The sequence below is a fragment of the Erythrolamprus reginae genome, chromosome 1 (genome assembly GCF_031021105.1).
Source record: "Erythrolamprus reginae isolate rEryReg1 chromosome 1, rEryReg1.hap1, whole genome shotgun sequence".
NCBI lineage: Eukaryota > Metazoa > Chordata > Lepidosauria > Squamata > Dipsadidae > Erythrolamprus > Erythrolamprus reginae.
In genome coordinates this window covers 250,955,025-250,982,344 of record NC_091950.1, presented here as the reverse complement: position 1 = coordinate 250,982,344, position 27,320 = coordinate 250,955,025, and the positions used below count along the sequence as shown (strand labels likewise).

The 27,320-nt window shown below is 38.3% G+C and overlaps 1 protein-coding gene across 3 annotated transcripts in view; it reads right to left on the bottom strand.

Annotated features, from left to right (window-relative positions):
- Nucleotides 1–8,684: 8,684 nt before the first annotated feature.
- LDAH (lipid droplet associated hydrolase) overlaps nucleotides 8,685–27,320 on the bottom strand; it is a 111,680-nt gene continuing 93,044 nt past the window's right edge. Inside the window, exons 6-8 of one of the 3 annotated variants that reach the window (XR_011557375.1) lie at nucleotides 24,319–24,401; nucleotides 13,113–13,577; nucleotides 8,685–8,854 (exon numbers count right to left, since the gene is read on the bottom strand). Coding sequence is in view for 2 of the 3 variants with exons in the window: in XM_070732804.1 (XP_070588905.1) it covers nucleotides 13,386–13,577; nucleotides 24,319–24,401 (275 nt within the window). In the remaining variant the exon portion in view is untranslated. Of the gene's footprint in view, nucleotides 8,855–12,924; nucleotides 13,578–24,318; nucleotides 24,402–27,320 lie in introns of those variants that run through there. The other 2 variants (XM_070732805.1, XM_070732804.1) reach the window with 2 other exon arrangements.

The following is a 27,320-nucleotide window of genomic DNA, read 5'->3' as shown; positions in this document are numbered from 1 at the left end:
CAGCAATGTAAGACACTATCTAAAGTATTGGGGGGGGGGGGGGGGGAGGGGATGCCACTGGTCAATGTTGAACAGGAGAGGGATTGAAGCTTGTTTTACCTGGATTGTTGTGAATTACTACTTCCAGCATGGCCAGGGGCTACTGGGAGCTATAAATCTCCTCCAGCATCTGTTCCCCATTGCTGGTGTAGGCAAAACTGAATTAGAAAGTCATGTCCAATATTGTATAGTTGTCACGTACTTTCCCATCGCGGTTAGTGCTTAACAAGCATCTCCTATAGCACAAAAAGTCATGGCATTGTTTTTTCCTTTCACAATGCAGCATGATTGGTATGCTTAGACGCCAATCTTAAGTAAAACAGCTGTTATTATTATTCACCATTTATTAAAGAGGCAGAAAACAAACACTGAACTTGTTAGATTGGAATTCGCAGGCTTTTAGCAGGAAAGTCCACTTAGACGGGAGAAGCCTAAGAGGTGCCATCTCAATTGAAGCCTCTCTTTCCATTGGCAGGAGTCTTCGGAAGCACAGAGGGAGGTCAGATTGCTTGTTTGCTCAACTTCTGCTTCCGATTATGATCTTTTCCTGCCAATTCCATGTCTTGGTGATTGAAGGCTAGTTAATAACACTGCCAGAGAAGGTTAAAAGAGGAGACAAATGTGTTGCAAGTCCTACATCCTAGATTGTTCCTCTCTTTGGCGTTTCAGGATTGAAGCAAAAAAAAACCCATATCCTAATTGTATCTGAAGATCATAGTATTCCATAGATTGAAAAGTTTATCTCATTTGGAATATGAGTCTGCGGAGAGGGGCGGCATACAAATCCAATAAATAAATGAATGAATGAATGAATGAATGAATGAATAAATAAATAAAATATAAAAGATGCGTATGTTTCACGTTCATGCTGAATCTATGGAATTCAGCATGAATGTGAAACATACGCATCATTTATATTTTCGTTTAATATTCCGAATGAGATAAACTTTTCATTCTCTCCATCTTTGCATCTCTTTTTTCATCTGGAAAGGAATATCCCCTTATGGCTCAGCATGTGTATTTTAGAGACAACAGACAACATCTTTCAAAGTTACATGGTCAGAATTGAACAGAAATGCAGCTTAAATGGAAACTAGACTGAGAAAGTATTTAACTAGACCTTGGCAGGTCCAGGTGATGCTTGTAGGTAGATATATAAGTGTACACAGTCCTTGGAGCTGCCTTCATGAACAGTTGGAGTTGACTGTGAATATGCTGTACCTGAATTGTAGCCAAGTAAGGCTGAATCTGGGCTGACATCAGCGATAGGTTGCTCCTGGTTTGGCCCAATTCTGTGAACTGGTAGCGGTGGTAGCTGGAGGCTCCGCCCACTCCCAAAATACTTCTGTGCATGCATAGGAACACGCACGCGAACTGGTAGCAACAGGATTTAGAACCCACTACTAGCTGACATGTAGATATTTGTCCCATTCCAGCTCTGTGTATCAGGATGGTCTAAACTGTTATGGTTAAACATATTGCACCAAGTTAAATGCTGCTCCTATATTGCATTTTAAAGGCTTTTAAATTCCTATTATTGATAGGAATGCATTGTAAGTAAGAAACCTGAAAAGAGAGTGAGTAGATGGTCTTTGGACTTTTGATAGTGTGTTAGTTTTTTCCATTAAATTTTAGAGTAAAATACAGAATGCTTCCTTTTTACTTCCTGTTAAATCCTTTACATGGTTATTTGCTCTGATTTAATCTTTCCTAGCCTCTAACTGAACTATAATTTGGGACACATTTCATAATAAACATACTTCTAATTTGGACGTGTTAGGAATTTGAGATTGGATGCTTTATATTATTACCTTTCCTCTCTTTCCATTGTTTATCGTCTCATATGGAATAGCATATGAAATGCCTCAGTATTAAGCTCCTATTGTAGCAAAACACAATATTATAAATTATGTAAAATTATAAAATCATTAGAAATATATGGAAGGGATCTGATACCAATCTGAAAATAAATCTCACCAGGCTTCATGATTCAGTACTTGTCTGAAATAATTCAGTTTGATTGGGTAGTGTGTACTTTTTTCAAAAAGGGTGCATTGTACCCATCCCCACCCCTAAGACTTTTTATTTTCTAAGTATAAAATGGAACCCTTAATTGGCACACATATTAAACCAATACCATTGGAACAAAACTCCTCTAAGATATAAAGCTACCTGTGGTGTACATACTGTATAAAAACATGTCAGGAGAGGGCCTGGAATCAATATTGGCGAGACGGTACAGGGGAGAATAAGATATATCTAGCTGAGATAAAATACTTCCTCAAGATCAGATTGGAGGCTTTGGAGAACCGCAATGGAACAGCAACAGTTCTGATCTTGCCATAAACAATAAAGCTTTTGCAGCATGCTTTTGACAAGTAGTGGAACCTGCAATGACCTCTTAAAAAGAATTTGTTGAATTTGCATCAGTGTATTTCACCCATAAAACTTTACTCCCTCTTCAGAAAATGTCTACACAAGCTGCTTGATATGTACATGTATAATATAACTTGCATATTTATGATTTCATTCACTTACAGGTATGTAATTTTATGCTACAGTCTTTATGTGGTTTGAAAGCAGGCTCAACTATGCCTAACTTCTGTAAATTGCAACAAATTACATGGCGGAGATGGAAAGTGTGTGTGCTTTGGGCTTCTTAAATGCAGTTCAGAAGGATATCTATTCAGCTAATATTTGATTCCATTCTCCCTTCACAAGCATGACCCACTAATCAGGCATTATAAGCTCTACAGGCTAATAACATCTTCATGTCAAGGAATTCCTTGCTCCAATTGCAGGGTGACAATGCCTTATGAATTCTTCAGCCAATCAGTTCAGGTTACCATCCTGAACCATAAACTAACTCTACCACATTTTGATCTGGCACATTATGCAGATTCAGCCCTGTAGTTAGTTTATGATTCCGCACAGCAATTTGAGCTTTCAACATTTGGTTACTCCCATAAACTATGGTTAACCATAGTTGGTTAGTCCAATTATCTGTGGAGGGCATAAATTATAAATCACAACAGAAAGTTATCTCTTTGGGATCTGCAAGAACCCAAAAAGTGACAGGACTGTAGCATGCCTGTGATATAACTTTGATTCTGCTCTGCTAAATGCAACCATTTCAAAAAATCTGAGAAATTAGAGACTCATGGATGTACAAAGTCTGATATTTGTACCTTCCCCTTCTCTCCTCTCTCCCAAAATCCACATTGGTTGGAATCATAATTTTATTGACCTTGGTGGAGATACGCCTGATTTACTGTGGGTTTGGACTTGGGTCCCATGAATGTAACTTATCTCAAAATATGGCCAGAGGGAAGAGAGTGAAAATGCCTAGATTAAAAAAAAATAGTGTTGCACATTTTGACATTTTTTACATTGTTGGGCTGCAAATAGTTGAATTAACTTTGGCCAGACCTCAAGAATGCTCCCACAATTCACGGTTCTTGGTCGTCACCTACTTTTCTCATCAGTATTTTCTCTCATATCAGCTTGAATGTTGATGAGTCCTTCCGCAATTTGTGCAGCTTCACTTTCCTTTAATAACTTCAGAAAGAGCTAAATGTGACAATGAAGCCATTGGTAATTAGTCTTTAAAATACAGTGTTAAGAAGACCCAAGGTGTTACAGTCCCGATCTAAAAAACTCCGGATGTACCTAAAGTGTTTTCCATATGTAATCCCTTTCTTCATTGACAAGAATCTGGATTCCTTTTTTAAACACACACACACACACACACACACACACACACACACACACACACCGGAAACTAGTTGCATTTTCTTTACTTCATATTTTGAATGATTCAGAGAAAAAGATTGTTGGAGCATACTTAATTTCTCTGGCTAAGTAAGTGCAATTCTTTCTGTGTATACTAAAAACAATATTTGTAATCTCACCCCAAAACCAAGGCTTCTAATTTTGCATCCTAATTTATACATTTAGTTCTCTTGTGTTAAAATTCCCACATCATTTTCTTTTTCTTGGTCTTTTTTTCCTTTGTAGAACTTTTATTTACGGTGTTTCATATATCAGTGTATATAAAAATAGATGCCTATTTTGGGGAGGGTTTTTAAAATGTTATGTGTATGAAATGTTCTATGGAAGATAGCTCTGTAAGGAAGGGTGTAAATGCATTGTACGTATTCTAAAATTTAAATAGATTGTACATAATGGATTGTAAATCAGTTGTAAACAAGCAATATATATTTTCTTGAATATATTATATAGTGGTTTATATTTGTTAAATAAGCAATTATGTATACTCGTAACTAACCAGTTAAATATTTTGTACAGATAAGTTTATTAAATATTTTATTGATAAGTTGCTTCTCTGTATTTTTCTTCAGAAAACTTTTTTTAGTATTGAAAGTTGGGATTTTAAACTAGAAACGATATTTCTACTGTTAATTGGGGTTTTTGCAAGAAACTGTATATCCATTTATTCAGTGTTTTTACCTACAAGTGCTTTATTGTCATTGCTGCATTTTTTTCTCCTTCAAACCAAATGTATTGGATACTGCTTTTCTCACTTGGCATCTAAGGGACAGAAACAACAAAAGTGTCATCCAGGTGAAATAGTGATTAATAGTTTTGTTTCATTCTTTCAGAATTGAAAGGCTGGGAATTCAACCTTTAAATTAACCAGTTATGCAGGAAAGATCGATGTACAGGGATTGTCAGAAAATTTATATATCCCACCCACCCTTCTTCATTTTGGATACTAAAGCTGACAGGACTGACTATTCAGCCTTATTTCTGTATCAGAATTGCACAACATAATGTTAGCAGCACCAGCAATCATGGTAGGTTAGTGAGGTTGGAACACTTGATAAATGCTGGATTGAGCACCTGAGGGGGGGACTGCTTTTCTGCCTGTACCACTATGGCAGTAGTTCTCAACCTGTGGTCCATGGCCTATCAGGAGTCACAAGGTGTCCACGAAGGGATGTTATGATTTAAATCTTAAATCTTGGGAATATGTGGCCATGGCCTGTGACCACAAAAGGTTATTTAAAGGGGGTCCATGGTGAAGAAAAGGTTGAGAACTTTTTATATGTTTTTTTCTATCCTGGCACTTATCTGTGTCAAAATGAGCCAATGCTTGAATTAACCATTTCTTAAGATGATGTCCATTCAATATTTGGTAAGTTAGGTCTATAGCATCTGGGCCCCCCTCTGGTTAAATGGGAATATGGATTTCTGCCTCCAGGTTCTGCCTAGTTTCCAATGTGTAAGGACCACCTTTCACCACAGCACCTCTATGTTAACGGAAGAGACTAAATTTAGATGTGTGTAGGTGGGTGGGGTAGTTTCCACCATCTAACAAGATCACCTGTAGAAAGTAAGGAAGAGGTCTTTGTTGGAGATGTACAAACACCACTCTCAGGAGGACAAGGGGTAAGACATATTTTAAGGTCACAATCGAGGGATAACATTTGAAAGAGAGAGATGATAGATACACTACTTCCTTAATTCACTTACCAGTAAGTATAAAAGGGGGAGGAGAGACAGCACAATCAAACTTGCAAGATTCTGTTATAGCCAATCTCAATAACAACAGTTTAGCCTTCCTGTAGAGTTCATTTCTTGGTCAGGTCCGCTTAGTGGGGCTGCTGTCACCATGCTCTGTCCAATTATAAGACCCATCTAGAAGCCCCTGCTTCTGCACCAGGCAATTTAAACCAAACCATGTGCCCCTATTCATTCAAATTGCCTATGTCCCACATTAGCAATAGCACTTAGACTTATATACCGCTTCATAGTGCTTTACAGCTCCCTCTAAGCAATTTAGTCAGTATATTGGACCCAACCATCTAGGTCAGTGATGGTGAACCTATGGCATGGGTGCCACAAGTGGAACGCAGAGCCATATCTGCTGGCATGCGAGCCGTTGCCCTAGCTCAACTCCAACATGCACGTGTGTGCCAGCCAGGTGATTTTTGGCTCACACAGAGACTTTGGGAGGGCATTTTTGGCTTCCAGAGAGCCTATGGGGGGGGATGGGGAGGGTGTCCTTACCCTCTCCCAGCTCCAGGGAAGCTTTGGAGCCTGGGGAGGGTGAAACACGAGTCTACTGGGCCCACCAGAAGTTGGGAAACAGGCTGTTTCCGTCCTCTAGAAGGCTTCCAGGGGTGGGTGGAGGAAAACTGTTTTTGCCCTCTCCAGGCATTGAATAATGAGTCTGGACACTCACATGTGTGATAACGCACACCCACACTCTTTCGGCACCTGAAGAAAAAAAGGGTTGCCATCACTGATCGAGGTCTTCATTTTACTGACCTCGGAAGGATGGAAGCCTGAGTCAAACTTGAGCCGGTCAGAATCAAACTGCTGACAGGTGGCAAAATTAGCCTGAAATTCTAAATTTTAACCAGTGCACCATCACAGCTCTTTAATTAGATTTCCATTTCAAACTTCTGTAAGTTTGAAATTCCTGTTATGGCAGTTGTTTCTATTCTCTTTCCTGTTAATTGTCTTGCTTGAAACCAGACTCTGGTTCATTCATAAAAATGAAATCAAGGAAGATAACTAAATGAAAAAAGGACACCACCATGGATCTTCTATCAGTATGTGGGCAGCATTTTAATTTTTATTTAAGCTTCAGTGGGCTACGAATTAGCAGCTCCAGAATCCTACCAGTGTTCTTTATAACATGGGAAGATCCTCCATGTCCCTCTCCTTCATGGTCAGAATAAAATATCTCTAGCTGAAGAAGAAAATGCAAATGGGTGGTAAAATGATAGTAAAAACAGAATATACAAGCAACAAGTGTACAAAAATGTTTACCAGAATCATCCTGTTTATCATGTGATGTTAAGGAGTTCATGTCAATGACTAACACTTCTTGGCTATGTCTTTTACACAAGGACAATGGTGTTCTCCCTCTGTAGTTTCATTTTATACACAAGTTGTCCTGCTCCATAAATTCTGCATGATCACTGCTTAAAGCAGCAGCCACTTTTGGCAGTCACTCTATATTCCCACTCTATAGCTTTCTCTTTCAATGTTATGTACTGCTTTAATTACTCTTGGTCACTAGGAGACTCTCAGTGGGTTCTTATATTGCCTAAATTTCAATAAAGAGGCTTTGGGGGCACACAATAATCCCAAGTCTTAACTTGACCCTGTGACCTGAAAATAAAATGACAGCCTCCAGGGTACAAGTGGGTTTTTATCATTCCACACAGTGTTAAAGTAGCTTTACTAACAGCCACATTCTTCTGCTATTCAAACAAAGGGTTTTGCAGTGGACCAATTAGAATAAGAATAAGATCAGAATGGAATAGTAAATGGAAAGAGTGTGCTAATTTATCTAATGGTCATAATATTTATAAGGTATATGTTTATGTAGATAGATATAAACATTTAGAAATCTTAGCCACTCATTGGGTATAGACATGTGGAGAATGTTGTTTCTCCAATATAGCCTTTCTACAAATGCAACAATTATATTCAATTTTTAGTTCTGAAAGAATTAGCCTTTCTACAAATGCAACAATTATATTCAATTTTTAAAAGCAAGATCCTCACTCAAGCTATTATAATGAGAAATTGTGTAAAGGAAAGTTTATTAATTTGATTTACATTCTGCTTTTTCTTCACAAGCTCAAGGCAGATTATCCAACACTTCCTTCTTTTATTTTCTCTCACATGAACAACAACCCTGTCAGGTGGAATGGGCAGAGAGAGAGATGATTGGCTTAAAGGCACATTGTGACTAATGATACTTGGGTCTCCTTGCTCTTATACCACCATGTTTTCTCCGAAGTCACAAACAGGTTAGGAAGTCAATTCTCCAACCCCATTATTTTCCCCCAGCAGTTCATGATTGATTCTTTGAGTATTGGAATTCAGAAATGTCAAACATTTCATGAATATTCAATTTTATAATTATCTGTACAGGACTGTGCAAATCCCTAGAACATACAGAAAGGGTAAAATAGTACTAGTTTTGATTCATCAAAGCCACTGTATCTTTTGCAAGATTTACTCATGCCTCCCATGCACATATGTACACATGCAACACATTCGTTTTGTAAGCAGGTGGGAGTAGCTTCTGGAATAGTTTTTCAATTCATGAAAAAGACCTGACCATTTAAGTGATTCAAAAAACAAGAGATGCCCAGCCCTCATTTGTATTAGAGGTTTTAATTGACCAGTTGCTCTGTTTCATTCCAACCACATTTAAAGAGTCTCAGGTTTTGGCTTCTTCAATGACATTTCTTATTCTACCTGCAAAATATGGAGCATGAGAGCAATTCTTTCAGAACTAGAAATTTGCAAATGAATCACAAGGGAAACCATCTAGGGGAAACATAGGTGTGTTAAAGATGACCCCCCTCCCCCACTTACCATTTTCATAATTTTAGCCATGAAAGCCAACTGGGTAATCTTGGGCGCTAGTCCCTCTCTCTCAGCTGAACCTACCTTACAGAGCTGTTTTTGTGGGAAAAATAGGGGGAGGAAAATGTGTTGGATATGTTCACAACAAATAATAAAGGTGGGGTATAAACCAAACAAACAAGGTGTTTTTTTTGCTGGCCACTCCCAATGCAAATCCTTTTTATTTTCTGCAAATCAAATCCTTTCCTCCATACAAATATAGTTTGAAACTTACAAAGCAACGAATAGCAATTAATAGTGTTTACTTCTGAACAAACAAAAGTAGGAACTGATTGTACAAATAACACTAGTACTTGCTCTGGCTCAGTTTAATCCATTTAATTCAAAATTAAAACGAGAAAGAATGTTTATTCATCACTTATCAATTTCAGTTTTCTGCCATTGGGATAACAGCATTCTGAAACAAAGATCAAAGGAATCTTTCAAACACAGAAAGCAAGGAGGAGGTAGCTGTATTATTAATGAACAACAATTCTTAAAATAAACTAGTATTTTGACTTAAGCAATTATAGTTTGCAAAATTAGTTTAAATTATCACAATCCTATATGCCCATGTGTAAATGACTAGTGAGCATGACCATTTTAAGTTTCAAGTAAAAGCAGGCAATGGATCCCTATGATTAAAATTGTCTTGAGAAATTCCAAGTTAGGATTATTGAGATGACCAGATAATGAAAAGAGTAGCAAAACTGTTGTGAGCTGCCCCGAGTCTACGGAGAGGGGCAGCATACAAATCTAATAAATAATAATAATTAAAAAACTATTAAGCATTATATTCTGAAACTAGACTGTCACTATTACAGATGGATCAAACTTCACTGCATGAAAGTGCCCTATGGTCAGTGCTAGGTGTTTTCAATTAAACATTGAATGTTTAAAAAACTGAGTTTTCCTTTTGGCAGGCAACACTGTTACTATCAGATTATAAATATTCCTCTGTGTGACCACATCTTACACACACAAATATTGTAGGAATATGTTTCTTTAAGATCTACAAAACACCAGGATTTAATGAGACCACGGAATAAAAGAGTGTACAAACAACCGAGTTATGTAAATACAATACCCATACAGAATAGTTTTTTACACTTCCAAAACCTTCCTTAAATGTTAGATAAGATGCTAGCCACGCTTATGCCATTTGGATTCCCAGTAATATTAAGATCTGGGGGTGGGGATAATATATATATATATGCATACATAGGCCGGAACATTTAATATACCTATTGAAGTTTTATAACAGTTCAACACAATATCCTGTCGAAGTCCTGGGGCAAATACCTTGTGGCTCTATTTATACACATGGACTAGATGGGGTAGGGGGAGATTTACACTGATATGCTAACCTTAGGCAATAGTGGGGCTAGATAAGGTTAGTTGTCCTATGAATTGTCCTTAGGGTTGGTTTGGATTAAACTAACTTCCACCATTAGAAAAACCTGTAAGGAATAATCCTGAAATTTTCTTATTCTTTCTTCTGCTGGCCCTGAGGCTAAATTAAGATGTTTTAGATAGGCCATTCTCCCCCCCAAAAAGAAATCCTTTTTCTTTTGACTCTCTGCAGCTCCTTGAGGGTGGGGATGGAGCCTTCTGAGAAAGGGATGGAGCAGGTTAAACCTTGTGCCCATCTTGCCTGCAATGGCTTCAATCAACAGAGGAATCCTTTGCCCTATGATTAAAACCACCACACCAGCTCACTACTATCACATAGCAGACGGGGAGAGCCTTCCAGGTACCTCAGCAATGCCTGGGCTTCCTGCCAAGATGGCCGCTCTCTTTGTTGTCTGCTACCAGCTTGGAGTTTTCTTGGGGCGGGAATCGCATAGCACAGAACCAGCCAAGCCGATCATCCAAACACAACGCCAAAGTTTGCAAAAATGTGAACCAAGTGACAAACAGCTTCTCCACCCCTCCCTTCATTCCTTTCCCATCTTAGTCAGTAGCAGATAGTGGTGCTGTTTGGAAATGGGGCTTTTTCCAAGAACGAAGTCCAGTAGTGCCCTAGGCTTTTTTCCAGGGTGGGCCAGAAGGCAAAAAAAAATAATAATAAAAGTCAGATGCACGGCCTGTCTATGTGAACAGTTTTTCATTAGTCTCCCCTCACAATCACAGGGCTACCCTTGCTTAGGTAGTGGTCAAGATTAGGGAGACAATGACATGCATACAACATGGTATTTAACACAGGATTAATATAGTTGTCAAAAATCACAAAAAAATAAAAAAAGGGGCGGTGGTGGTGAAATTATTTCATAATTCAGTTGTGACTATTTCTTGAGAAAAAAAATTAATAAAAGGAGTATGTCATCCAAGTTCTGTCTGTTCTAAAAGTAGATCTAAAATAACATATACAGCAGTCCTTGACTTGTGACCTGCCCAACACTGTTTTATGTATTTTGTGTGGCAGTTTATTTATTGGATTTATATCCTGCCCTTCTCCGAGGACTTGTTGTTAATCAAATATGGTAGTTGCAAAAATACAGTGATTGTTAATCAAACCCGTTGTTTTCTATAGCGGAGAACACACACTTCCTTAACCTCCAGGTTAAGTCATAAATTGTGGTCACATGACATAAATGTGCCCATGCTGCAAGTGCCTGAGGTGCAATCACATGACCACAAGAGGGGCAACCATTGGAACCACAGAAGTAGGTTGTAACTCTGTATTTTCAGGTAGGCAGTAATTTTGAATCATAGATAAGCACCAAGGAAGTGGCTGTAAGTCAAGGGCTACCTGTAACTCAGCAATTACTCTGTCTGAGGCAAAAGGTAGTTCACATAGAAAAAAGACAATTCCACACGCCCAGTGTTATGGTTGGCTCTGGGCCAGCTCCTGCCCCAGAGAATGTGGAGGTGGATGCAGGGGAAACTTCAACATGTCATAGACCTGTTTTATTGCCGACAGAGTCAGGTAATTCAGTTTCCTCGGACGAAGAAGAATGTGGGAGTGACTTGGAAGAGGGGGGCTTGGCACACAGCCCAGGAAGTCTATCTCCATTATCTTCGGTCGATTCGGATGCGGAAGTCTTGGACCCACGCAGACGCAGAGTTATGGGTAGAAGAGACCAATTGAGGACATATTACAGGAGATAAGAGAGGCCACCAGTGTTTGGGTGGGGCTCCAGTAATTAGTGCTGCTGATATAAATAGCGTGTGGATTTGGCCGTTGTGGAAGATTATCTGATCGTTGTTCTTCAGGACTGCCTTGCTGTTTCCGGACTTTGTTTGTTGATTTTTCATGACTTTGAAACCAAAGCAGAGCAAAGTGTGTGTGTGTGTTTCACTTCGTGGAAGAAAAAGGGCTGTGAGGTTTCTTCACAGCTGCAAGCTAAGTACTTAAGGACTGATTAAGGGAACTGTACAGACTACCACGTTGTTTTGGGACGAGTGCTCTTTGCAATACAAAAAGAGTGCTTAGTTTATTTTGAATTTTGTGATAAAGAACATTGTTTTGAATTTTGAAACGTGTGTGTGTCTGAAATTTGTACCCTTGAATTTTCGGGAGGCTCATACCAGAGAGCCTGGCAGAACAACCGGTATTGAGGTATCAAAGGCCCCTAATGAAGTAGAGTATACAAAATGCAACTCCAGCTTTAACACTTGCATACCTCTAACCAATGTACTTAGAACTTTCTCAATACAGATAGTATTATACAGATACCAACATTTCATTTAACAATAGCTGAAAGTTATGCAAGCCGTGGAAAAAAGGATTTATGACCTGTCCTCACACAACCATCATACTACTTCCATATCATGTGATTGCAATTTGGGAAGGTGGCAACTGTCTCATGTGCTGGTGCATTGCCGCCAGTCAATATAGATCAATTTGTGATCTTCCCAGCAGTTTTCTGAAAAGCAACTTCAATTGGAGAAGCAGGATTTGCTTCACAACCATGTTAAATGGCCATGTTGCAAGTGCCTGAAATGCTTAACAACTGGTAAAACTGGTCATAAAATCATGTGATGACTGGCATAACAATCACTCTGCTTAACAAGTGAAATTCTGGTCTCAATTATCATAGGTCGAGGGTTGCTTATAGGAAGTACTATATCTTACTAATTGGTTCTGCTTGTGAGCTACATAATTCTTTTTCTGCACACCAAATATATATATTTTCCTTCCCAATGGATGTTGAAATTAATTTAAGCAATAACAATAATTAATTTTGTAGCGATCTGCTATTCTGATATCATCACCCTAAAATAGATGCTATTTCCCCCCAACGATGAATGACAGTCGATTCTCACCTTAACCACTTCAACAATTGTGTGGGACCCAATTATGGGTGCAATGTTACTACAATGTTGTAGCAGAATGAATGGTGTTGATGAATTATATGTCAGAAGATCTAAGCCAGTGTTTCCCAACCTTGGCAACTTGAAGATATTTGGACTTCAACTCCCAGAATTCCCCAGCCAGCAAATGCTGGCTGGGGAATTCTGGGAGTTGAAGTCCAGATATCTTCAAGTTGCCATGGTTGGGAAACACTGATCTAAGCAATACTGTAATTCATTCAATCCTTCTAGAGGAGCTGTGCTAGCTGGACACACAATTAATGGGCCGTTAATTCATAAATTTGGAAAATCAAGATGGCACATGGAGGGAAGAGGATCTCTCTCTCTCTCTCTTTCGTTACAACAATCCTGTGAGTTACCTGAACAGATAGTCACTGTTTGTAGAGGGAGGCTGAACTGGCCTGAAGGAATCCAGGGCTCTTGTCTGATAGTCATCTCCATGTGTTTACAACCTTACTTTGGGTATTTGTTAGAAACCTGTCAACAGGAATGTAATATGAGCCATCAGGATAACACCAGAGTTTCCAGAAAAAAACAAACCATAATGCACAGACAGATCAAGGCATAACCTATCATGGAAGATTACACAGACGCAATATAGCTAATTCCTCCTGCTATCTACTCTGTCTTCATCATAGCTTGGTGAGATCATCCTGTATCCAGTCTGATATCATTTCAGCCATTTCTTTGCTGGACTCAAAGACAAAAGAATGGCGGATTCCTTTCTCACAGACTCGAATATCTCCATCTGGGAACTCCATCTTCATCTCTTCGTAGTACTGCAGAGGACACCACCCATCAGTTGCTCCGTAGTAAAAAGTCAGCTAAAATAAAAGGAGAGAACTGTCTTAAATTAAAGATGGTGGCAGGAAAAGAAAGAGACCAGAGCTAAATCCAATTGCCAGGTAAAAAACGAACACATGAATAATATCCATGCTCCAAAGAGAAATTCAAGAGTTCATGGCATACCATGAACTCTTAGGACATACCATGAACATTTAGGTAATAAATGTCAATGGTTAGAATTTCTTCAATGGAGATTACTGAAGTTGTAAGACACTTTTCAACTAATCAAGAGAGACCTACTGAGAATATTGTGACAGTAAGGATAATAGCCCTTGATTGGAAGGATATTTATCCACAACTAACAGGGGGAGACTAGTGATTTTTTTTTTTACATCTGCTTATCTAGCCAATCTACAGGCAGAAACTGTTTTCTTCCACCAGGAAAATCCAGGAAGTTTAATCCTCCTGCTTCTTCAAGTTGGACGCAAAACAAAAATCTTAGATGTAGAAATTGGAACCTGAGGATCAATAGGATTTGTTTCCAAGCAAGCAACTTAGTATGGGCTGTTTATTTATTTACTTATTCCATTTGTATAGCCTCCTATCTCAAACCATTAACTCTGGGTGGCAAACGATGGTCAAAACAAACAAACTTAGTACGGCTGGCAGTTGTGCTTTCCAGTTGCTTTTTGTTTTTACTTTCAGGGCCAAATCAGACATCCTACTAAATGCGTCATTTTGTTAGTTTTTTTCTTTAAAAAAACCCTTTTAAATAAATAGCAGCTGTAGATAGGGAAGGATTTTTCACTGGGACCTCAGCATGCAGGGAAGGAAGGTGAACCCTTTCCTCCAAAACATGAACTGGGTGTCGCAGCCCAGAAGAAAAGTGAACAAAGAAAATAAGAGTACTGTAGATCTAGACTGCCACAAGGAAAACATCCTGACATCTTGTGCTTTGCTTGCAGGTTATCTCTGTCTGTGAAATTAAAAACCTGTGGATTCCATGACCTTGAAAACATTTCATCACCAACAGGAGCTATTCTGTACAAGTTTCTTCTTCTTCTTTCTGGGTTGCAGAGATGCTGTAATGAACACAATCTCTGCATTTCCCCTTGCTTATGCTTCAGTTCTTCCCCACCCATTGTAACACTAGCCCATGAGGTACAGTTATAAAGCTCTGGGACAATTCTTTTGAGATGATCAGCCATAGTTCCCTCTAAGCTGAGCAGTGAGCAATCGCTCACTTAAAAATCATCATCAACTCAGAGTTTTCCAAACCTGCCCAGAAGCCGAGAGGGAAAGAGTGAGAGGGAAGGAGAGAGAGAGGAAGAGAGAGAAACAGATAGAAAAAAGAGAGGAAGAAAAAGAGAAAGAAAAAGAATGGGAGTAAGGAAGAGAGAAAATCAAAATCTAGTTTGAAACTAGCTCAACTATTTAAGTGGCATTTTGATATTGATAGAGTTGCCCTATTATGAGCTCACTGTTATAGACACACAGTACAGTATTTTATTTTGAAATTCTCTGAGGCCAAACAGGGTGGGTTTTTTATTTGTTTGTTTGTTTGTTTGTTTATTTATTATTTCTGTGCCGCTCAGTCCCGAAGGGACTGCCGCTCAGACACTATACTTTTCCGCCCACCCCCCCAAAAAAAATTAGAGGGAACACTGCGATCAGCTTCTATGTTGTGTTGTTGGTTGGTTCTCCTGTGCTGACACATCAAATCCATGCTTCAGGTTTAGGTGAGTGCTTCCTTTGGCACTGTCTGACCTCTTTCCTCCACCACCATAGTTCTAACAACAACTGCTTTCCCACTTGATTTATATCCTGCTCGTTGTACAGGTGCTCAAGGTGGCATACAATGAATCCATCCTCTTATTCTTTCCCATAATGCACCTGCGAGGGGACGAGCGGCTGAGAATGATTGGGCCAGAGTCATTTACTGAACTTTCAAAGGTAGAAAAAAAATATGAGAATCACCATATTTTTTGGAGTATAAGATGCACCTTTCCCCCTCCTTCCTAAAAGAGGGTGGAAATGTTGGTGCATCTTATATACCAAATGCAGCCATTTTTGGTCTCCTGAAGCCTTGCATCAGCACCCCATTTTTCCAAAAAATGGGCCTGTTTTGGAGGTTCACAGAGGGTTCAGGAGGCCTGCAGAGTGTTTCTAGAGGCTGGGGGTGGGGGGGCAAAAATGCCCCAGCCTCCAGTATTTTGCGAAAAATAATGTTTTGCCTTCCCCAGCCCTCAGGAACATTCTGTAGGTCTTCCAAACCCTCTGGGCCCCCCAGTTTTTGCAAAAATGGATGAAAAACAGGCCCATTTATGGAAAAAAAAAACTGGGATAAAACCAGGCCTTTTTTGTGTGTGCAAAAAGGAGTGTTTTTGCCTCCCCCCAGCCCCCAGAAGCACTCTGCAGGCCTCCCAAACCCTCTGTGTACCCGTTTTGCACAAAAATGGGTTTACAAACAGGTACACGGAGTGTTTGGAAGGCTTGCAGTGTGCTCCCAGGACCAGGGAGGACAAAAACTTTTTTTCTTTCTTATCTCTTCAAAATCTTGGAGCGTCTTATAAACCGATGTGTCTTATAGTCTGAAAAATACGGTAAGGTTCTAGTTTACCACCTTGATCATCATGTTACACTGGCTATTTGGCTCAAATTTGGACCAAAACGATTTTTATACTTTAATGTTTATTTTCTCTGAGCACCAACGAAACATCCTATTCTTTCCATGCTTCTGCTTTCTCCTCCTCCTCCTCCATGATTTGTTTGGGCACTAATGATAGAGATAGATAGTCATTGACTTCCAAACATTCATTTATTGACTGTTCTAAATTACAATGGCACTGATAAAAAGGACATGATTATTTTTCACCTACAACTGTTGGAGCATCCCTACAATCAGATGGTCAAAATTTAAATGCTTGGCCACTGGCATAGGATTTATGATGGTTGCAATATCCTGAGGTTATGTGATCACCTTTTATGATCTTCTGACAAGGAAAGTCAATGGGGAAACTATTAACAGTCTGTTTGTTAACTTTAACAACTGCAGCGATTCACTTAAGTAGTGTAGCAACAAAGGTCATAAAATGGGGCAAAATTAACGGGCTCAATTGTGATCATAAGTCGAGTATATCAGTAGTATGGTTAGGATTTAATTTTTGTGTTTGTACTTTGCTTAGATATGAAGTTTATGTTTTGTTTTGTTTTTTCATAATAAGGTAATATAAAATTACTTCTTTTCACTTAAAGCAATAGGTTGACTTAACATATTAATAATGTATTCTTTTTTCTGTAATGCAATTTGACTTCTTGAACAAGCGGGGTATCTGCAACCCCAATTTTATGTTAAATGTGTGTTTGTATGTTTGTCAAATTTTAAGAAAATCAATAAAGTTTATTAATTTTTTTTTTAAAAAAGTCGAGTATTATCTGTAATGGCTGCAACTGATGGTAGTTCAAATCTAGCATCATTTTGAAGGGGTCTAAATTCCCTATCTTTGTTCTTAAGAGCACAAAATAATTAGGACTGGAATATGATTGAAGTGGGAATTTTACGCTTATAATCTGCTGAAAACCCTGTCGCAAACTCCTCTCTAATGCAGACTGTTTTCATAATAATAAAAACACAGTCCAACATGATCTACTACGAATATTAATTAGCATTATCACCAGCATCCCCACTATCTAGTTTTAGCCCTAGTAAACTTTCTTGATATTATATCATTAGTATGTTTTAAAAATGAAACAGCAAACTCTGTATTATCTCACAGACTTTTGTAAAGTGAACATGTATTTAATTTTTCACAAATATGCCCAATATGATGGCAGTTAGTTGAGATTGTTAGCAACAGGATGTTTCAACATTTCTAGGAAAGCACCTATTTCCTACAGTGATCCTATGCCATTAAAAAGGCCTCTCAAAGAATGTGTCAGTCCTAACAAAAATGCGTTAATGATATCCCTAAAAAAATATTTCTGCCTATTGTGTGGTTGCCAAAGGTCCAATAAAGAATTAAAAACCTCTAAATTAAAAATCTGCAGCAGTAGAATCATGCTCAATGCATCAGACTTTGTGACCAAATATATTTTCAAAACAGTCAATGTTCAAATAAGCCTATGTGAGATTCAGACAAAAGTAAGGCTCAGCCTATGGCAACGTTTTTCATTTAAAAAGCCTGGGAGAGCCAAATATTGCCCCATTGCCTTATCATTCAATTTTTAAAAAATGAACCAGTCCAAGTTTTCCATCCGTAGGCTTATTTATTAAATCAAAGATTGGTGTGATGTCTAATGAGAGTGTCAATCATCCCTACCATAGTTGTTCCAAAGGTGCTTTTTCAAGAGGTAATTGGATTTTCTTGGTTTTTCTTTGAAGATAGTTCATCCAAGAAGCTTCTTCAGCTCTGACTGGATGTTGGGGAATGGAAGGATTTAGCTGGTCATTTGCATCCTATTAGAATGTCTTTGAGACCACTAGGAAGTTTATCTGGGTTTATGGTGGAAGGTCTTAAGCATAAAACATATCAGGAAAGACTTAATGAACTTAAGTCTTTAAGTTTATGAACTCAATCTATATAGTCTGGAGGACAGAAGGAAAAGGGGGGACATGATCGAAACATTTAAATATGTTAAAGGGTTAAATAAGGTTCAGGAGGGAAGTGTTTTTAATAGGAAAGTGAACATAAGAACAAGGGGACACAATCTGAAGTTAGTTGGGGGAAAGATCAAAAGCAACATGAGAAAATATTATTTTACTGAAAGAGTAGTAGATCCTTGGAACAAACTTCCAGCAGACGTGGTTCACAGTAACTGAATTTAAACATGCCTGCGATAAACATATATCCATTGTAAGATAAAATACAGGAAATAATATAAGGGCAGACTAGATGGACCATGAGGTCTTTTTCTGCCGTCAGTCTTCTATGTTTCTATGTCTTCAAGGTCACCTGAGTAGTACAAATGTGTATGGAGCCTTCCTGGAACTACTGAAAGGACCGTGTTGTAGACTGGAGATAGATGATACCATATCCCTCTCCCTTTGTTGAGAGAGGGCTGTTCAGTTTTGACATAGAGGGCCTCTTCAACCCTCTTTCAAACCAGTGGTCCTCTCTGTCCAAAATGTAGACTTTGCTGTCTTCAAAAGAGTGACCTTTGTCTTTTAAATGCAGATGGACTGCTGAATCTTATCCTGATGGGTCTGTTCTCCTATGTTAGTTACTTCTTGAAAAAGCGCCTTTGGGACATTTGTGGTGATGTTTGCAGTCGGTGAGTATGTTCATTTGCTATCTCTTCTCATTCAGTTTCTCACAAACCCCTGCCTCTCTTTCTCTCCTTTCGTTCTGTATCTTCATCATTAATCCAAAGATAGTATTGCTAGTCTAACACTTCATAAAACAGGCAAAATGGGTGAAATCTGATGTTTGAGTCATTAACTTATACATTTCTTTCATTTCATTGTAGGTTTCTTTTCCTTCACTTTTTGACTCCCTTCCTCTCCCCACTCCAAAAAAAGTAATGGTTATAAACAGATCTAATGCTCCTATTTTGTGTTTTGAATTTAATGCATGATCACTGGATGCAAGCTTAAGTGTTGCTATTCCTCTCCAAATGCTTCACATTCGAATGCCCTCCTGCTATTAATTTAGGTAGGATAGGACTTGCAGTCCAATGTACAGTATTTCGTGCTACATCAGGATGGCAGAGGCTAATGTAAAATATCCATGTAACTTCTGCTTCTTTTCATTGACTTGGCTTGGTTTTCATATGTTTCAGAGTGTCTATTATAGTCTTATATTGATCTTGGATATTTTAAAGGTATTCCTGTAAAAAAGTAAATTCTATGGGATTGCAACGGCAGTGATGGAAGGTAGGGACAGATAAAATGATGGGAGAAAAGGAGTCTTCATTGATCACTGTCCCTCACCACCACCAAATGGAGAGATGTATAGTAATGTCATCTTATTATACCACAGATTTAGAGCACAACTAAATTACTATTACAAATTTCATACCTTGGCCTCAAATGCTGAAATATCTCGAATGGTAATTTAATAAGGAAATTTCCTTTGAAAGAAACGCTTTTTTGTTCATCAAAGCTCTATTATGAGCTGAGTCAATTTTACTTTGCGCTTAATAATATATGCCGCAACATGACTAGAATATTCATTATTTAACAGTAATGTACACTATGCATATTTAATTGAGTGCAAGTTGATACAGAAACCTTTCCTAACCTGGTGGCCTATGAGACACTATGTCCAAATTGCTATGAATTACGGAAACTGAAGTCCAACATCTCTGGAGGCCACTGGGTTAGGGAAGGCTGATCTACAGGACTTTGCAAACTTGGAATATGAATGCGAGACCTTCTGCGGAAGTGAGTTATTAAAACATGACTAAGTGGTCAAATGTAGCCTAAGAAACCACACTTATTGTAACACTGTTTTACTTTCTGCTCTTCAGGAGCTCAATGTCTCCCTCTTTTTCAATTCTATTATTGAGGTTTGGTCACAAAAGGGTTAAATTGGCGCTGCTATTGTGGGCTAAAGCATGTTTAAGTGCTACATATAGCAAAATCCTCCTGGGCTGCTTTTCTAACTTTGGACCTCAGCAATACACCATTCAAAAAACATCTGAAATCTGCCCAAACGAAAGGTCTTCCTGGCTGCAGAAGATGTTTTACACTTATTCATGCAGTGCATTTGAAGGATTTTCCAAACTGGAGGGAAATAATTTACTCTGGCTGGGGAAAGAAAGTCTGCTCTTGTAGGGTCTTCCATACTGCTCCTTTCCATATTATGAATCTTTCAAGGGGAATAACTATTAGACAGCTCTGGACAGCTCTGGACATTGGATTAAAAAAAAACCCCCAAATCCTGGGTAATAGTAGACAAGCTGTTTCAATAAAAGCAACTCAAAATTCGTTTTGGCTGCTTCACTGGGCAATTTCTCTTTATGCTCATATAATGAAATAAGCCTGTGATGGGGGAAAAAAAGAACAAGGTTAAATTAGAGGGAAGAGGAGGAGGATGAAGCAGAGGAGGAGGAGTTTCTTCCAAACATTTTGACTTAAAATGTTGCATAGCAAAACATTTCATCTTTATGAATGACCTTGGACCAAGGCCCAATAAATTTCCTCCCACACGATTAGCTGTTGCACATGCAGGACTTTGGCATTTGCAGATAGTCTCACATCTTTTCTTTTATTGGCCGCTTATTATAGGAACATGGGAAGTTATATCACACTGAGTCAAATCATTCATTCATGAAGCTCAGTACAGGGGTCAACAGCATGGCTTAGGGCCCAATGATTTGAGGGGCTGCCTTTCTCCTGGGTGTCTGGCTGACCGATTTCAGCTGATAGAATTGGGATGCTCTGGGTTCTTTGGATTAAATAACGTCCTTTATCTTTATCTAGGAAATGCACCTTCTCTGCTGCAGCACCTGCCATCAAGAATGAGGCTCCCTGAGATGTCTGTGGCTCCCAATCTGAAGGATTACCAGGGGTCAGCAACCCATGGCTCTGGAGCCGCATGCGGCTCTTTCATCCCTCTGCTGTGGCTCCCTGTCGCCAGTCGGCTCCACAATTGAGACAACTTTTGGTTGGGTAGAGGAAAAGTTATGCTGCGCTAGGAGGAGACTCTGTGGTGGGGGAACCGGATATCTGGTCGGCTCCAGAATTGAAGGGAGGGGGGCTTCTAGTTAGGATCTTTGTGGTTCTTTGAATGTCTAAAGTTGCCGACCCCTGCCAGAATAGCTGGTGCCCCAGCGTTTGCTGGGTTGGTGGGGCCTATGGGAATCTGCTGAGGTTACCAGCTTATTCTTTTTTCTTTTGTTCCAGTTGATATTGTCATTTCTTGTTTCCATTATATTGTTTTTAGAGTCAGGTTGCATCAAAACAAATAAACAATTTTTTTTCAGGCACCGAGTATCATTTTGTGATTTTGCACAAAAAGATGGCACAGAATACTAAGTAATCAATTATACAAATGCCAATGTTTCATGGGATGTTTGTATTTATATCTGAGATTTGTTATTCAGGTGACATTTGTTGTTGTTTTTTAAAAAAGCAACAAGAATTCTGCCTTGTTTTCCCTTCTAGCCCAAAGGATTAGTCATTAGAAGAACTGCTGTCTTCCTTCCTCCACTTCTCAGAAAGCATGCCCACAGAAGGAGAATGTCATTGGTTCTTGCTCTCCTGGCTTAGGTAGAGGGGGTAGAGGATTGAATTCACTAATTGGGGCCATAACAATTGTGATTTAGGAGAACATCTGAGCTTAGCTGTGGCCAGCTAAGAAAGAAAGCAGTTCTTAATTTCATTTGATTTACTCATGAAGATAAGGGACTAAAAATTATATTTTAAAAAGTCTCCAGGACATTACCAATTTACTGCAGGGTTCCTTAAAAAAAAAAAAACTATATCCAACTTGATTTGCAGCTTCTAGGTCCAATTCAAAAGGCTGGCTTGCATTAAATATTTATTCTTGGCTTTACAAAACTTTCTCAACTTGATGGGTGGAAAGCATGTAACAGTGCAAAAGTTCTTCAACAAGAACAATCAGCATTTTCTACCATTGGCCTTATTGGGTGGGACTACAGGGAGATACATTTAGCAACATTTATGTCAAGAGTCCCTTATTCCTGATGTATGGACACTTCTCTTTATGAATCCTGGAAAAATAACACCAGCGCTCCCTTTTTTGAGATAGTAAGAATAGAATAGCGACTGAAGTGGTCTAAAAACTTTGGCTCCCTGTTAATATCCATTAAAGTTTATATCTTGCTGACACTTGGAAGATTGGTATAAATACAAATTGAATAAATAAATACAATATAATATAATTACAACTTGAATGAATGAAGCCTTCTAGAGAAAGCTGGATCATCTTTCTTCAGCCTAATTAATAGATAATATGCAATAGTATAGCAGATGATACTTGTGAGCTAAGCATGGAGTAAACAAATGGTTAGCAAATTAGGACTGCAGAGCAAAATAATTCACAAGCAGCAAAAAACCAGTCAGATGTCATACTAGGGTCCATACAAAGAGGTCAAATAAAGTTGAGGCATCAAACAGAGTCTATTATCCAAAAGACAAGAACCAAAGCCTGAGTGGAGGTCAAGTGTCAGGGGTTGAAAGAATTAAGTAAGTCAGAAACAAGGTATAGTAACATTATTTCCAGCTTTGTTTATTACAAACCAAAAGCTTATAAAGCTAGAACTCATAAAACTCCATCCAGGCTGCCATTATTAGCCATTAGGCTATTCAAAAGGAGTAAGTCAAACTCTACGACTGAGGAAGCTTAATTGACAAGTACAGTAGACCAATTCATTCATTGGTCACATTTGCACCTCTGAGTCTAAATTCTCAATCTCCTCTTTTCCCTAGAATCTGGTCTTTTCTGCAAATTTAGGTGAGGACATTTGGTTGAAGTCACTATGACTTCATGATATATGCCATGGTGCCTTCACATAAATAATGCGAATTATGTAATTGGCATCAATAGCATTATGATATAAATGACATCCACCGTGGCACATGATGTCACTGCTTGTCAGATGTCTACAATAAAAGGTCTATCATGAGATTCTAAGATGGGACTCATGCCGCCCCTTGTCCTGGTCTTTGGTTCAAAGAATGCACATGGTATGGCTAGAAGTGCAAATTCACCTTCAGAGAATTCACAAATTCTCCTGAGCAGATATGCCTCCAAATAAAACACAGAATTTCCTTTCTTGTTTGTTTTGACTTGATGATCCTTAAACTATTTTGATTGTTTCAGGTATGTGATTTATGTTTTATATTATATTTTTGATTATAGAGAGTCCATGGGACTTTTAAAAATTAATAAGCAGTGTTCTGGTTTCTGGTAGAAGTTTAGTAATTACAAATAACTCTCATTAATTGCATCATTTCATGAATAAAGCAACTCCGTTTATTTCTCTGCTCTCTTGTACTTCAACACATTCCAGACATCACTCGGTCCGTTATCTCTCTCTTAGCCGCATTTCTCACATTCCTTTTCCTGCTTCACTTAGACAAGATTTATTTCCTAACTACATAGCTTTAAAAAAGACAGCAGCACTGACTAAATACAATACAAAATACTTTGGCTTACTTTAGCGTGGCGAAAACACATCCATATTTCTTTTCAGCAACGTTGAAACTCCACCCTTCTTCTCCACTAGCCCCCTGATGTGCTAAATACCTCACTACAATATTTAACCCATTCCTCTCCTTAATATCTTCTTCCAGACCTTTGCTCTCTACGTTTCTGAATCCTTCTGAATTTAGGATTAACCCAGTGAGCGTCTGATTCTCCCTCACTAGATCCTGAACTCATAGCCCCATCCTGTGGCTGGCCTCCCACCTGTTCTATTACCTGTAACCCCCCCCCCCCACTACTTCATAAATGCTATCTGAATCCGAGTCCTCAATATCTTCATCATCCTCCAACTGATCAGGAGTATGTACAACAAGCAGTATACAAATGGCATACATTTTAATACATAAAGTAAAGTAATAACATATAATGTTTTAATATCTGTCCTGTATTAAATAAGACATCTCCTGATAATAAGATGGGCTTTCGAGTGCATGGCAATAAAGCCAAGCACTTACTGTATTTTAGGGTTCAAAAAATATAAGATAGTGTCTTATTTTGGGGAAAATACGGTACTGGATGGTTTAAAAACTGGTAAGGTTTTGGAGTGGAATCTGAAGTGTTGAACAGTCTTAGTTTCCAATGGAAAGTGTAAAGAATAAAAGTCTACCTTTTTTAAATGCTGCTTTATTGTAGAATTGTCTCTCTCTAGAACACTTCTCATTTCTTGGCTTCCCAGGTACATAACGTTTGCTGTAGAAATAAAACGCGCAGGCATGCACATCAGAAAACAGAACTTATATAGGAAGCTATCCTCAGCTACAGTCTTCAAATTTTGAGTTTTGGGGATTATTCTCCATATTTCACAAAAACATGTCCTAGTTGGGGGTCAGTCCATTGCCATCTGCCTGCCTGCCTGTCTCTCTATAAAAATACAGCATATATCTATATCTATATCAATCGTGGTGCAGTCATTAGAATGCAATATTTGCAAGCTAGTTCTATCGACTATTAGGAGTTTGAGCCTCACCAACTCAAGGTTGACTCAGCCATCCATTTTTGCAAGGTCAGTAAAATGAAGACCCAGATTGTTGGGAACAAATATGCTGATTCTGTAAATTGCTTAGAGAAGGCTATAAAACACTGTGAAGGGTATATAAGTCTAAGTGCTATTGCTGTCTAAGTGCTATCTATCTATCTATCTATCTATCTATCTATCTATCTATCTATCTATCTATCTATCTATCTATCATCCAATTTATACCCGTCTATCAGAAGGAACTTTGGATGGTAAACAAAATAAGAACACAGGGCAATAAAATGACCATTTAAAACTACAAACAGAAGGTATGAGACATGAAAGGATCCAATAATTAGGCTGACTAGTTTCAATTTTACTCCTAAGTTTGCATTTAAAAGATTTTAACGTTTTAAAAACATTTTAATGTTGTCTTTTTATTTTTTTAAAAATGAACAGTTTTGAAAGACAACAAACATGTAATTCTTAGTTAAAACATTTATGAGAAGAGTTAATTACACAAAAGCACATGAATTTACATAAAAGAGTTCTAATGGACCCTTTTCCTTGAGCAGCTTTTTTCTTGAAAGAAATAATGAGTGGAAGATTGTAAAAGAGGCATGGATTTTTCTTCAGAGTCAGAGAAAAAGGAAATAACAATTGGACTGCTCCTTACCAGTGACTTCAAAACATTAAATAGGGTAAATTCCTGTAGAACTTTAAGGAAGCAGAAGCAAATGACATTGAGGTAGAACAGAGGGCAGAGTTGGATTTCAAAATACTTGATAACTTTCCATCAGACTTCAATTGCCAGCTCAATTGAACATTCTAGATTCAAGGTTTAAAGCCAAATTGTTGACAATTCACCATACCAACCAATGTATTTGGAATAATCCAAGCCATTCTCCAAAGCACCTGCGGGCAGGAAAAGAAGCAATGGTGGAAACTAATCAAGGAGAGAAGCAACCAAGATCTAAGGAGAAATTTCCTGACAGTTATAACAATTAATCATTAGAACAGCTTGCCTCCAGAAGTTGTAAATGCTCCAATACTGGAAATTTTAAAGAAGAGATTAGACAATCATTTTTAAAAGTTTTAAAGTTTTAAACTTTAAAAGTTTAGAACTAAGACGCCTTAAACAAGATCTAAGTATTGCCCACAAGATCATATGCTGCAACGTCCTGCCTGTTGGCAACTACTTCACCTTCAACCACAACAACACAAGAGCACACAACAGATTTAAACTTAATATTAACCGCTCCAAACTTGACTGTAAAAAATATGACTTCAGTAACCGAGTTGTCGAAGCGTGGAACTCATTACCAGACTCCATATTATCATCCCCAAACCCCCAACACTTTACCCTTAGATTATCTACGGTTGACCTATCCAGATTCCTAAGAGGTCAGTAAGGGGCGAGTACAAGTGCACTAGAGTGCCTTCCGTCCCCTGTCCTATTGCTCTCCTATATCTCCTATACCTTTCTTCTATTCCTATATCTCTTCTTCTATTCTTTCATTGATATGTTCTATTACTATATCTTCTTTTCTATTATTTCTTAGATATATTTTACTATGAGTATCTCCTCTATAACCTTCATCATGTATTTTACTATGTATATATAGATATACACCCACTAAAACCCTCATTGTGTATTGGACAAAATAAATAAATAAATAAATAAATAAATAAACAGGTCAGCTCTAATGCACTTAGGTGTAGAAAAAGGTGTAGTTCTATAATCCTATGAATGAACCCTCTTTTTGATGTGGAGGGTGAGATGGTGCTTCCCTCCCCTTTCTCCTTTTCCGCATCAGGGATGATTAAGCATTGGTGTCCTTTTAGTCATGTCCCTTTGCTAAACAGAGGCTGCTAACTGTGCCCAAAACACTGCTTGACATATTTATGATGGTGCGGCCTTGAAGGAACTCAGAATCAAGGACCAAGAAAAGAAAAGAGGGCTTTATATCATGGGTAGCTCTTTAACCTAACTTGTCAGGACCAGTGCTTAACATTTTCACCAGCTGAATTAATAGCACCCCCTTTACAGAGCTTAATGATCAAAATCAATCAAGCTTCTTTCAGCCTTTAGAACTGTTTGACATTGATTCAATCAGCCACCAATTGCCAGACAGAAATACCTGCGCATAGCAGCGCTGAAGTTCAAAACCATTGTTATAGTCATCTTATGGTGAGGAAACAAAACGAGGCAGGACTAAACAAAGGATGAACTATGCTTTGAAACAATAATCTGCAACAGTCTTTAGTGCCATTGGATTTTGCTTAATTAACTCCTTCCATCTCAAGCAACATTTGGCAAAGATCAAGGAGCAGTAAAATGCTTCGTATAATAAGGGATGGAATCTCTGACTATTAAGATGTCACTGAACTACAGATTACTTCATTGCTCACTATTGGAAGTCCTGGTGGGAGTTGTAGTTTAACAAGATACAGTATGTCGGACATATGTTCCCCAGCCCCACTTAGAAGCAAATGCATTAATGGAATGGTTTTTCTGTCTTTCTTCAACTCACATTATTGTTCAAAAGGCAAACAAAACATCTATTATATGTCAATTCATTTCCTCAAGGATTGCAACCTACGAATGAAAAGTTAACGTTTGCCAACAGATATTTTTCTGTATGCATACATTG